The sequence below is a fragment of the Natator depressus genome, chromosome 1 (genome assembly GCF_965152275.1).
Source record: "Natator depressus isolate rNatDep1 chromosome 1, rNatDep2.hap1, whole genome shotgun sequence".
NCBI classification, from domain to species: Eukaryota; Metazoa; Chordata; order Testudines; family Cheloniidae; genus Natator; species Natator depressus.
In genome coordinates, this window is record NC_134234.1 from 226478587 (window position 1) to 226492323 (window position 13737).

At 42.5% G+C, this 13737-nt stretch overlaps 1 protein-coding gene across 1 annotated transcript in view; it reads left to right on the plus strand.

The window, feature by feature from the left end:
• EFCAB6 (EF-hand calcium binding domain 6) overlaps window positions 1-13737 on the plus strand; it is a 153739-nt gene that overhangs the window by 38471 nt on the left and 101531 nt on the right. The window contains exon 6 of the mRNA XM_074936748.1: window positions 9881-10017. Coding sequence (XP_074792849.1) covers window positions 9881-10017 — 137 coding nt within the window. The remainder of the gene's footprint in view (window positions 1-9880; window positions 10018-13737) is intronic.

Sequence of the window (13737 nt, forward strand, 5' to 3'; positions counted from 1 at the left end):
AGCTATACAGGATGTCCGGCAAAAGTAGCTCAGTGCAATCATTGTAAAAAGATTGGACATTTTGCTAAAGTATGTCGCAGTAGCCAGTTCAATCAACAGGTGCATGCAGTTACAATACCAGATGTTACTGTGCTGAGCGTGGACAAAATCACTACTGCACATATTCCAGAACAGATAAAGTACACTGTAAACATTTCTGCCATACCTTCAGGCAAACCACACTCTATTCAGCTAATGTTGGACACTGGCTCAGCAGTATCTATACTACCTGATTCCATCTATCTGCATTACTTTAAAGATGTGCCTCTTACTGAATCCAAACTTCACTTGGTGTGCTATTTGAAAAACCATATTTCAGTACATGGCTCCCTGCCAGTAAGAGTTACTTTTGGCGATTGCTGTGTAACTGCAGAGTTCTACATTGTCCACAAAGGCACTCCTATCCTTGGCAGAGATTTATTGGCTGCTTTAAATCTCAGGGTAGTTTAATGGACGAGTTGATCTTCCTCAGCAAAGCACTCTTGCAGTACACTCACCAGTTTTAGCTGGGACCCAGCACCAGGTTGAGGAGAAACTTGGCTGTGCTTATGGGTTTCTGCATAAAGTTAAAATGCAGAATAATGTGATGCCTGTATGACAGAAGTTACGGTGCTTACCATTTTCAGTCAGGGAAGCTGTTTCAGAGGAACTTAGCAGACTTTATTGAAAGGACATTATTGAAGAGATCAACTCCTCAGAATGAGTTTCACCTATAGTAGTGACGCAGAAGAAGGGTGGAGGCATTCGCCTTTGTGTGGACTTAAGGGAGCCAAATAAAGCAATTGTGATTGACAGTCATCCTCTTCCTCACATAGAAGAAATATTTGCAGAACTCTGTGGAGCAAAGATGTTTTCCACTCTTGATTTGCAGAGCGCATACCACCAGGTTATGTTGCATGAAGATAGCAGAGACTTCACAGCATTTATTACACATGAGGGACTATTTTGTTTTAAATATGTTCCATACTGTCTCGCATCTGCCCCAAGTGCCTTTTAAAAAATGATGGCATTGATTCTGAAGAATCAACATGGAGTTCAGTGCTATCTGGATGATATTATCATGTTTGGAAATACTTCTGAGGAGCATGACAATAACCTGCAGCCTGTACTAAACTGCATCAGCACACCAGGCATCCAGCTCAATAGGTCCAAATGCAAATTTAGACAAACTGAACTATCCTTTCTGGGGCATACAATTTCACAGGCTGGACTAAAACCTGATCCAGATCATATCCTGGCAATTTCAAATGCTCCTCCTCCAACAGATTTGCAAACCTTACGTTCCTTCTTGGGTCTTATCTCCTGGTATGCAAAATTCATTCCCAATTATGTTTCTGTCATTGAACTGTTACGGGAATTACTACGGAGAAGTTCAACCTTAGTGTGGACAACGGATGCACCAGAAAGACTTGATTGTACATAGTGCAATACTTGCACTATTCAGTCCTGCATTGCCCACAATTGTAACTACTAATGCTTCTGATTATGGACTTGGGGCTGTTCTCCCACAACTGCATGAGGTCAACACAGAGAGGACTGTTGCATTTGCTTCAAGGACACTAAGTAATGCTGAGAGAAAATATTCTACAGTCGAAAAAGAAGCACTTGCTTGTGTCTGGGCTACTGGAAAATGGAGAACTTACCTCTTGGGCCGCACGTTCAAGTTGCGCACAGACCACAGCCCTTTGACGACGTTGCTCACCACGAAAGGACTGGGAAGAGCAGGATATCGTATTGCTCGATGGTCTGCAAGACTACTCTCTTTCAATTATGAACTGGAATATAAGCCTGGAAACCAAAATATGGTCGCTGATTGCCTTTCTCGCCTGCCTTTGCCTTCACCAGATGGTCCACCGGAGGATGAGGATGTAGTGGTTGCACTTATTACAAGCACTCTCACTGCAGTTACAAGAGAACAATTTCAAGCTGCTTGTTCAGTGTGTCCAATTCAACAAAAACTATGGGAATTTCTGACAAAGAGATGACCCAGTCACCCTAAAAACCTTGACCCAGTTTTGCTGCCTTATTTTAGAGTTTGGGGTGAACTTTCTTTGTTTGATGGCTGTTTGCGACGAGGTACACACCCGCTCCTTGTGCCAGAAGAATTACAGTCAAAACTCATACACCTGGCACACGATACTCATCAAGGAATTGTCCGAACCAAACAATGACTACGGGGTCTGTATTGGTGGCCAGGGATGGACTCTCAAACTGAAGCACTCATAAAATCCTGTGTCACTTGCCAAATGCATGATAAGACAGCAGTGACATTTACCCCTCCATTACAGCCTGTTTCTCTTCCTGAATCTGCATGGGAAAAAGTGGCGATTGACATTGTAGGACCCTTTGATACTGCTCCAATTGACTGCCGTTATGCCATCACTTTAATAGACTATTTCAGTAAATGGCCTGAGGTAGCGTTTACATCGCAAATCTCTTCTGCTACAGTAATTAAGCTCCTCTCTTCAGTTTTTAGCAAGGAAGCTAACCCCAAAGAACTGGTTTCAGATAATGGTAGTCAATTTACTTCCCTGGAAATTGAAACTTTTCGAGCACAGAGGAACATTTTACACAGAAGGTCATCCCAATATTACCCTCAAGCCAATGGGGAAATTGAATGGTTTAACAGAAGTTTGAAAGAGTTTGCAAATGGCTAAACTGGAAGGGCGATTGTGGATACCCTTCACTACTGGTTTCTTGCAAGCATACCGGGCTACACAACATGCCACAATGCAAAGATCACCCGCAGAGTTACTGCATGGGAAACAGATGAATACTAAACTGAACATTGCTGGATTGTTAAAGGCAGAATCTGATGCCCCAAACGAGGATGATGTGAGAAAAACAGTTGAACAGAACCAAGCAAAGTCTAAGGCTTTCACAGACAAGCAGCGGGGTGCTAAGGAACCAAAGTTTGAGTGTGGTTCCTTTGTTAGAATATGAAAACCTGGAATTTTATGCAAAGGGGACCATAAATTCACAGCTCCTCTTAAAATCATAGAGAAGAAGGGATCTTACACCTATCGACTTTCTGATGGGCGGGTATGGAATGCTTCTTATCTTGCACCTGCATATGCACCAAGAGGAGATTATGCCAACACCCAGTCTGCATTGGATGACTTCACCGTAGTACCAACACAACAAGACATTGCACTGGAACTGGGGCTTGAGAGATGGCCTGTCAAACCCAGATGACCACCTGTGTGGACTAGAGACTATGTTAGGTAGTATCTACAGTGTTTTCAGTGTAATATTTCTGCCAACAGTATAGTGTCTTGTTTCATATTTGTTCCTGTGGTTAGAACAATAATGTTTATTTTAATTGGGAGAGTTTCTTAAAAGAGGAGGGAATGTGGTGTTTAGATGTTCCTTGTAATTATTAGAATTGGGAGCACTGGCTGTTGGGAGTCTGAAAGGACAGGAAACAGGAAGGAGCGGGGAAGAGTTGAGAGGCTGGGAGAAAGCTACAGAGGGTGCAGCAGCAGCTTGGTAAAGAGGTTTCCACTTTGAAAATAAAGTCCTGTTGAAGCTTGTTAGTACCTTGCCTGGTTGATCCAACAAGGAGTTATCGGCTATGGGGTTGAAACCACCTCGGCAAAGAAGAAAAAGAAGAGAACCAACCACTAGGAAAAGCAAATTTGTAAGAAGGCTTGTGAGGATACAATGATGGCTCCATAATGCACTTATGCATCAGGGTTTACATTTCGGCATTTCACTTCTAGCTGTTGTATGGAGATGTTGGTGCATAAGTATTCATACTAACTAATCCTTAGTTCTGGACCTAAACTGCTAGTGTCTCTTTAAAGGTAAGCAACATACTGAGCCTGTTTCTCATTTACACTAAGCCGCCTTTACACTCCCGTAAAATGTGGTGGTGTAAAAAGGCCTTAAAGTGTGCATAAATATATTACACCAATTTTAAGGGCCCTCTAAATAGCTAGAATGTATAAAGGGCCTTAGTGTAAATGAGAATTAGGCCCAGTATCTCTTCCTCACTCCCCACTTTCCGACTTCCCTTCCCCCACAAATTTTTGATTTTATGTTTATGAGGCTCTGAAAATAGTCTAATTCTTTTCTATCTGATTTGGCCTATCTCTACCAGCTGGTAAATAGGAAATGTTCACCGTAGGAAGCCAATACTCTGCAGAGTGTAAACAGATGGAATCAATATAAAGTGACAAGTTAGACTGTGCTACTGAGAATACAGAGCCAAAACTAAGAGCATAACAGTCACGATACTTATTTTGTTCCAATTCATTTGGTACTGAATAGCACTTCATATATGCACAGCTGTGTCCTTCCGTTTTTTACTTTCTTTCTTCTGGTTTGATGATGACAATTTCAAAGAAAAACTTTAATTAAAGATTTTACACAAAATGGCCCAAAGCAGAATATATGGAAAATGAGCATTGATGTGTTTATTGCACAAGGAATATTTTTTCATGCATTTATTTTTCCTTTTTCTTTAAACAAAGCAAAAAAAAAAAGTATGCATGAAATGTGCTGGATTGACGGCCTTGCAGGCTGAAGTTTTCTGTTTGTCTGCAGTACAGGCACCAGATTGAGTTCTGGCTGTGAAAGCTTGCTCACCCTGCCTTTCCTGTATACCTGGTATCCTGCTCTGGAGAAGCCACCCGTTAGGGATGAGAAGGTGGTTCATTCTCCAAGCCCATTCCAGGGTAGAATGTGAGAATTTCTGCCTGTGTGTGCAGGCTGAGGGAAAGAGGATGCCAGGAGCCAGGATTGCTTCAGTCCAGCAATGGTAGCTTCCCCAGAAGGGCTGTGGAAATGGACGGGTTATGGCCTTTCTCCCTTTCTTGCCCTGTACAGACCAGCAGACTTTGCCTTTTGTGAAGGAAAGCACATCTTGCACCCTGTAAACGTATGATGCACAAGCTGTGCTTCTCTGGTGACTGCTGCAGAGGCAGTGTACTTCCAAGCTATTCCCTGCTGCAGGCTGTGCCTTAAAGGCACAAGTGACTTCTCATTCTTTTGCCCCCAGGAATGACAACGTGGCGGTGGGATGTTTGACATGTTTTCACTAAAATGAGAGAGGCGGAATGTTCTGCTGGTTTGAACAATGGGCTGGCAGTCAGGAGACTTGGATTTAAATCCCAGTCCCGCCATTGCCTCATTCCTCAGCATAGAGTTCTGTAGAATGAACAGTTGCCACCCTTAAATTTTTGCCATTTTTACTTCAAATAAATATTTCAGTACTTGCTGTACTCCCTACATTACTAGGGTGTTTGCTCTAAAGAGGAACAGCAACTGTTAGTTTGCACTTGCAGAACTTCCTTCAGATTCTCTTACAAGCGGGGAGCAGCTTTTGCTACCTGCAGAAGCCATGGGTTTCAGACTTCTCCCTCCCTATATCCCCCAAGCTATGCAAGGGAATCTCAGCAAATCTGCACAGAGGTCTCTTGCCTCCTCACTCCAGCACTTTGCCTCCCTTGAACAACATGATCCCTCTATGAATTGTGCTACAAGGGGCTCACTTGTCCTGTGGATTCCCCTGAAACCCCTTTAGGGGTTGTTCTACACCACACAAGGGGGAAGACCGTGTAAGTTAGTATAGACAGAATCGGAGGGTTTGGGGTGGGGAGAATGCAGTGATGCAGTGCAGACCAGTGAACCCTCTCCACCTTCCTCTGCTTGCCCTGTCAAACATTCAGAAGTGAAACTTTGTGTTCTCCGTGCAGAGAGGATTCCACAGAATAAGGAAGCAGGAAGGAGAATATTATGCAGGTGGTACCCCACAAGTTCAGATCCATGGGTGCAGGCTCTCTTTGGAATGCATATGTTGAGGGAAGTACAGGGATCATTAATAATTATGTTGCTAGCAAAATACAGTTAGGTGGGTAGCCTTGTATTTGGAGGTAGAGTACTTCAGTCTTTGCAGGGTAATCTGTGGTCTGCATAAAAACTGTATTTAGAATTTCCTGTGTCTGGTGCTGGATGTGATTTGCACTGAATTTTCTTTACACATCAAAGTGTAAGAAAATACTTTAAACACCTAGTACTCCTGTCAAGGTTCCTCCCCCACTCTGAACTCTAGGGTACAGATGTGGGGACCTGCATGAAAACCTCCTAAGCTTCTTTTACCAGCTTAGGTTAAAACTTCCCCAAGGTACAAATTAATTTTATCCTTTGTCCTTGGAATATCCACTGCCACCACCAAACTCTAACTGGGTTTACTGTGAAACGTAGTTTGGACTTGTCTTACCCCCCAAAATCCTCCCAACCCTTGCACCCCACTTCCTGGGAAAGGTTTGGTAAAAATCCTCACCAATTTGCATAGGTGACCACAGACCCAAACCCTTGGATCTGAGAACAATGAAAAAGCATTCAGTTTTCTTACAAGAAGACTTTTAATAGAAATAGAAGTAAATAGAAGTAAAGGAATCACCCCTGTAAAATCAGGATGGAAGATACCTTACAGGGTAATTAGATTCAAATCATAGAGAATCCCTCTAGGCAAAACCTTAAGTTACAAAAAAGACACACAGACAGAAATAGTCATTCTATTCAGCACAGTTCTTTTCTCAGCCATTTAAAGAAATCATAATCTAACACATACCTAGCTAGATTACTTACTAAAAGTTCTAAGACTCCATTCCTGTTCTATCCCCAGCAAAAGCAGCATATAGACAGCCCCAGACCCTTTGTTTCTCTCCCTCCTCCCAGCTTTTGAAAGTATCTTGTCTCCTCATTGGTCATTTTGGTCAGGTGCCAGCAAGGTTACCTTTAGCTTCTTAACCCTTTACAGGTGAGAGGATTTTTCCTCTGGCCAGGAGGGATTTTAAAGGTGTTTACCCTTCCCTTTATATTTATGACAACTCCAATAACTGCCTTTTGATCCTGAGGGATCCCCCACCAGTGCTACACAAACTACCTACTTGTAACACTGCTGAAATGCAGTTACTTCTGGGGTGGAAAGTAGTAGCCAACTGACACACAACAGTAGTAAGAGAGGACAATATGGCCAGACACCAAGACAAGGTCCTACTGTAATGAAAAGTGTGATTGGCTCATTAATGTCTATGGAGAACAAACAGGACTAACGTTTCTAATGTTGAAAGAAGCTGATCATGTTCAATGATCAGCTGAAATATCTTTATGTAGTTGTGACAGGATCCCTGGGGTACTGGGGAACTGTTATGCTCTTATCTCGCCAGCCCAGGCTCTTTCTCCAGCCCAGGCTCTCTCTTGCAATGCTTTGCTAGTGACAAGCAGCAAACCCCCCAGGTGCTGTTATCACTCAGTACAACAGCCCCACATCCAGCTAAATTGCATGAATGCTCCCTGAGCCACTCACAAATCACACAGAGAAAGGCACCAGCAAATCTCCCAAGCCCCCAGCCTTGCAGCCCAGAACAGTAACTGTCTTGCCCTAGTCAGAAGCCTGACCTGTACATGTTCATTACCCAATCTGCCCCTCCCTCGATGTGGAGAGGATACACGCTAGCCTTTGTAACCTGAGCTGAGATTTCCCAAGCACTTCAGCCAAAACGCTCTGGTTTAGATAAAATATAAAACAGGTTTATTAACTACAGAAAGATCAATTTTAAGTGATTATAAGTGGTAGGCACAAGAAGTCAGAGATAGTTACCAAAGAAAATAAAAGGTAAGCATGCAGTCTAAATCCTAGACTTTATTAGGCTGAACAATATTTGTATCAAGCAGTTTTTCTCACCCTACTGGATGTTGCAGGTAGGTTACAGTCCTTAATACACAGGCTTTCCCTTTAAGCCTGGGACCAGTCTCCTCAGTTCAGGTCTTTGTTTTCCCAGCATTCTTTTGCTTTCAGTGTAGGTGGGGAGGAGAAAGGTGCCCTCATGATGCCACTGACCCTTATTTTATACTCTTAATCCATGTCCCTGGAAAGAAACTAACCCAGGCATGCCTGGTTGGGCTTTCTGAGTCACAGGGTTGAGCAATTCCCATTGTGTGGTGTTTCTCTTACAGAATTGTAAATCCCTTGTTTACAACTCATCTGCTGATTAATGGTGGTTTGATGGCAGCCTGGGTGTGGATCACCAGCTTTGTTGTCACTGGAGAACTAACAATGGATGACTCCCAAATTTACAACATATTTCAATAACAACCATACAGCAAAATCTCATCACTTCATAAACCCTAATGATATACATATTTTGACAGAACAGGTTTGAGCAGATCATGACCTTTAAAATGATACCTCACAAGGCATACATTGTACAAAACATATCATGATTATATGACAGTGGTGGATATGGGGTTCTAGGGTGCTGCTTTGAGGTACAGAGTGCCACAGTAGTAAACTGCATGGCACTCAATTTGACTTATAAGAATGTAGGGTTAAGTTCAACCTTCTGGGAAATGAATCTCTGATTCTGGGGGGATTGAAGTATTTAAAGCTTGATTCTTTGACCGTACAGTGACCCTCTTTAACAAAATCTGATTACCAAGAGATATCAAATGTTAATAAATAGCCTTTCTCATGAAAACCTTGAGGTTGTGTGGGACTAGATATGTGGGACTAGATGTGTGGAAATGTTTTCCCAGTCCAGTGAAACTGGGAAACTTCTGGATTTTTGCCAATCCTGTTTATATTAGAACTTTATTGTGTTGTCTTAACTGTTCATAGTAGCAAAAGGCAATTTTTATCAATAAAACCAGCTTTCCCTCCTCCTTGTCTCCATCCAAAACAAAAAATTTTACCCTTCCATCATCCTGGCCTGTGCACACCTGCCAAGGACCAGTCATAACCTGACTGTATGCCTCAATTCTGCTTACTTTGGATTAGATTGTGGGCCCATTACTTACATTGGCGGGCAGGTATAACCATAGATTGTGCCATTGCAGTCAAAGAAAGTACTCATGGGATTAACTGCTCAGCAGTGGGAATAAGGAGTTCACAATGGCAAAGCTCCTATTGACTTCAGTGGGAGCAGGATTTCACCCAAGGTTTTGCTACTTTATACTCCTGCTAGCACTGCATAGCCTACAGGATTCTATTCTGGCTCATGTACCATCATCAGAACAAGCAGTTGTAGAATCTATATTGTTGCTCCTGTTGTGTGAACCAGAAAGTACACAACTTGACTTTCATTTCCTAGCTTGAATTTTTAGGAACAGTAGTTAAAAAAAGCAGTATTTTTAAGAAAACTTTTCTTACTTGTAAACTGAGCAAAATTCGACATAGAAGTAATTGAAAAACAGTAAGCTTGGCACCCCACAATGTCATATTTTAATATATGACTACATTTTCAGGTTCAGAATTTGCACAGATTTTCAGCAGGGACAGAGGAAAGGGCTGCAGTTGCAAATGTCACCACCTTCACTAGCAAAACCCCATGTTTTCTTTTTTCACCCTCAAACATACCCCCTTATTTTTGGTAAATATTTGAAGTGAATAAAAAAGAGATTCACTCCACTTTATGCAGAACACTAATCATTTGTTGATTTCTAATAAACATAAATACCAATGTCAAGCAGATCTGCCACAATCATGCAGTATTTGGTTTCTGTCAAATCTCTAGGTTTCAGTCACTGGAGGAAGATGTCTTTTATCTACTTTTTAAAAGGAATGAGTTGTATTTGAAACGCATTACTTTGCCTAAAAGTTTTTTAACTTTACCAACACCATTTACTGAGGAAATAGCCTTTAAAACATTCAATAACTGCACAGTGTTCATGTCTTCGAGTCATTTTGTAACACTGTGCTCAAAAAGTTGGTTTTTTTGCATTGTTGGAAAAGGTATAAAATGCCATTTTTTATATTAGCAAAGCTGTCCAGTGCCTGTGTTTCAGGTTGCATCAGTGTTTGTTTCTTGTTAATTTGATCATTTGTCATTTATAGATTTCAAAGAATTTGAAAAGCATCCTCAAGACCTGTAGACTTTTTGACTATAACCGAACAGGACAAATACAGCGGCATGAGCTAAGACGGATTCTTGAGATCAGTTGTTTCAAGATGAAGGATGCAGAGTATGAAAAGTAAGTAAGGAAATAGTCAAAGATTTCTGTGTGGTTCTTGAAATTAATAAGTTAAGGGGCCTATGTGGCCTTCTGAACTGCATAGGCTGTCAGATTCTGGAGAGTGGCTTGGCAATAGGCTGACTTATTAGGATAAAAGCTGGCTGGCTGCCAAGAGCCTTGCTCCATATTATGGACCTGTCCCTTTAATCACCCAGATGCACACTGCAGCCTCTGAAACTTCCTATACTCTGAGGGAGGTAGTAATTCCATTGTCTGGTTCCTAAAGGAATGGGTCATAGCATCTGAACTCCTCCTAGCTTCAAGCAGCTTGATTGTTGTGGGTGGGAATGGGGGTCTCACCCACACAGTCTCAAAGAGATTGGTTTCAGAGTAGCAGCCATGTTAGTCTGTATCTGCAAAAAAAAAAAAGGGAGTACTTGTGGCATCTTAGAGACTAAAAAATCTATTTGAGCATAAGCTTTCGTGAGCTACAACTCACTTCATCAGATGCATGCAGTGGAAAATACAGTGGGGAGATTTTATAGACACAGAGAACATGAAACAATGGGAGTTACCATGCACACTGTAACGAGAGTGATCAGGTAAGGTGAGCTATTACCAGCAGGAGAGAAAAAAAAATCAAACACTTTTTGTAATGATAATCAAGGTGGGCCATTTCCAGCAGTTGACAAGAACGTGTGAGGAACAGTGCAGGGTTGGAGGGAATAAACAAGGGGAAATAGTTTTACTTTGTGTAATGACACATCCACTCCCAGTCTTTATTCAAGCCTAATGTAATGGTGTCCAGTTTGCACATTTAATTCCAATTCAGCAGTCTCTCATTGGAGTCTGTTTTTGAAGTTTTTTTGTTGAAGAATTGCAACTTTTGGGTCTGTAATCGAGTGACCAGAGAGACTGAAGTATTGTCCGACTGGTTTTTGAATGTTATAGTTCCTGACGTCTGATTTGTGTCCATTTATTCTTTTACGTAGAGACTGTCCGGTTTTGGCCAATGTACATGGCAGAGTGGCATTGCTGGCACATGCTGGCATATATCACATTGGTAGATGTGCAGGTGAACGAGCCTCTGATAGTGTGGCTGATGTAATTAGGCCCTATGATGGTGTCCCCTGAATAGATATGTGGACACAGTTGGCAATCTCTCTGGTCACTCGATTACAGACCCAAAAGTTGCAATTCTTCAACAAAAAAACTTCAAAAACAGACTCCAAAGAGAGACTGCTGAATTGGAATTAAATGTGCAAAGTGGACACCATTACATTAGGCTTGAATAAAGACTGGGAGTGGATGTGTCATTACACAAAGTAAAACTATTTCCCCATGTTTATTTTCCCCCCGCTACTGTTCCTCACATGTTCTTGTCAACTGCTGGAAATGGCCCACCTTGATGATCACTACAAAAGGTTTTGGTTTTTTTCCCCCTCTCCTGCTGGTAATAGCGCACCTTACCTGATCACTCTCGTTACAGTGTGTATGGTAATACCCATTGTTTCATGTTCTCTGTGTCTATAAAATCTCCCCACTGTATTTTCCACTGCATGCATCCGATGAAGTGAGCTATAGCTCACGAAAGCTTATGCTCAAATAAATTGGTTAGTCTCTAAAGTACCACAAGTTCTCCTTTTCTTTTTGCGGATACAGACTAACACGGCTGCTACTCTGAAACCTGTCATTATGCAAGGCACTGAATTTAGCCGTATGGAGTGGAAATCCATCAACTTCATGAAAAAACTCGTACAGATACAGACAGACATCATCTTCCTTTCCAAATGCAAACAGATGGACATCGTACCAAAAGGACTGAAGGTAAAAAATCCATTACAATCTACATACCACACAGACTATGCTGACAGATTGTGCCACACACTCTCAAAGAAACTCCGGTACCACCTGATCAACATCCTATACAGCAAACCGGGAAAGATTAAGAATGAGCTCTCAAAACTGGATACTCTCATAAAAAGCCAACCCACACAAACTTTCTCGTGGCTGGCCTTTACAAAAACTAGACAAGCCATTTACAACACACACTTTGCTTCTCTACAAAAGAAAAAGGACACTAAACTATCTAAACTACTACATGCCACAAGGGGCCACAACAGTGGTTCCCTTAACCCACCCAGCAATATTGTTAATCTATCCAGCCATACTCTTAGCCCAGCAGAAGAATCTGTCCTATCTCGGGACCTCTCCTTCTGCCCCTTCACCTCCATGAACATGATACAGTTCTGTGGTGACCTAGAATCCTATTTTCGACGTCTCCGACTCAAGGAGTATTTCCAACACACCTCTGAACAGCATACTAACTCACAGAAACCTTCCTACCAACGCTACAAAAAGAAGGATTCTGGGTGGACTCCTCCTGGAGGTCGAAACAACAGACTGGACTTCTACATAGAGTGCTTCCGCCAAAGTGCACGGGCTGAAATTGTGGAAAAGCAGCATCACTTGCCCCATAACCTCAGCCGTGCAGAAAACAATGCCATCCACAGCCTCAGAAACAACTCTGACATCATAATCAAAAAGGCTGACAAAGGAGGTGCTGTCGTCATCATGAATAGGTCGGAATATGAACAAGAGGCTGCGAGGCAGCTCTCCAACACCACATTCTACAAGCCATTACCCTCTGATCCCACTGCGGGTTACCGAAAGAAACTACACCATCTGCTCAAGAAACTCCCTGAAAAAGCACAAGAACAAATCCGCACAGACACACCCCTAGAACTCCAAGCAGGGGTATTCTATCTGCTACCCAAGATCCATAAACCTGGAAATCTTGGACACCCCATTATCTCAGGCATTGGCACCCTGACAGCAGGATTGTCTGGCTATGTAGACTCCCTCCTCAGGCCCTAAGCTACCAGCAGTCCTAGCTATCTTCGAGACACCACTGACTTCTTGAGGAAACGACAATCCATCGGTGATCTTCCTGAAAACACCATCCTAGCCACTATGGATGTAGAAGCCCTCTACACCAACACTCCACGCAAAGATGGACTACAAGCCATCAAGAACAGTATCCCCGTTAATGTCATGGCAAACCTGGTGGCTGAACTTTGTGACTTTGTCCTCACCCATAACTATTTCACATTTGGGGACAATGTATACCTTCAAATCAGCAGCACTGCTATGGGTACCCGCATGGCCCCACAGTATGCCAACATTTTTATGGCTGACTTAGAACAACGCATCCTCAGCTCTTGTCCCCTAATGCCCCTACTCTATTTGCGCTACATTGATGACATCTTAATGATATGGACCCATGGAAAAGAAGCCCTTGAGGAATTCCACCCTGATTTCAACAATTTCCATCCCACCATCAACCTCAGCCTGGACCAGTCCACACAAGAGATCCACTTCCTGGACACTACGGTGCTAATAAGTGATGGCCACATAAACGCCACCCTATACCGGAAACCTACTGACCGCTATACTTACCTACATGCCTCCAGCTTTCATCCAGACAACACCACACGATCCATTGTCTATAGCCAAGCTCTATGATACAACCGCATTTGCTCCAACCCTCAGACAGAGACAAACACCTACAAGATCTCTATCAAGCGTTCTTACAACTACAATACCCACCTGCGGAAGTGAAGAAACAGATTGACAGAGCCAGAAGAATACCCAGAAGTTACCTACTACAGGACAGGCCCAACAAAGAAAATAACAGAACGCCACTAGCCATCACCTTCAGCCCCCAACTAAAACCTC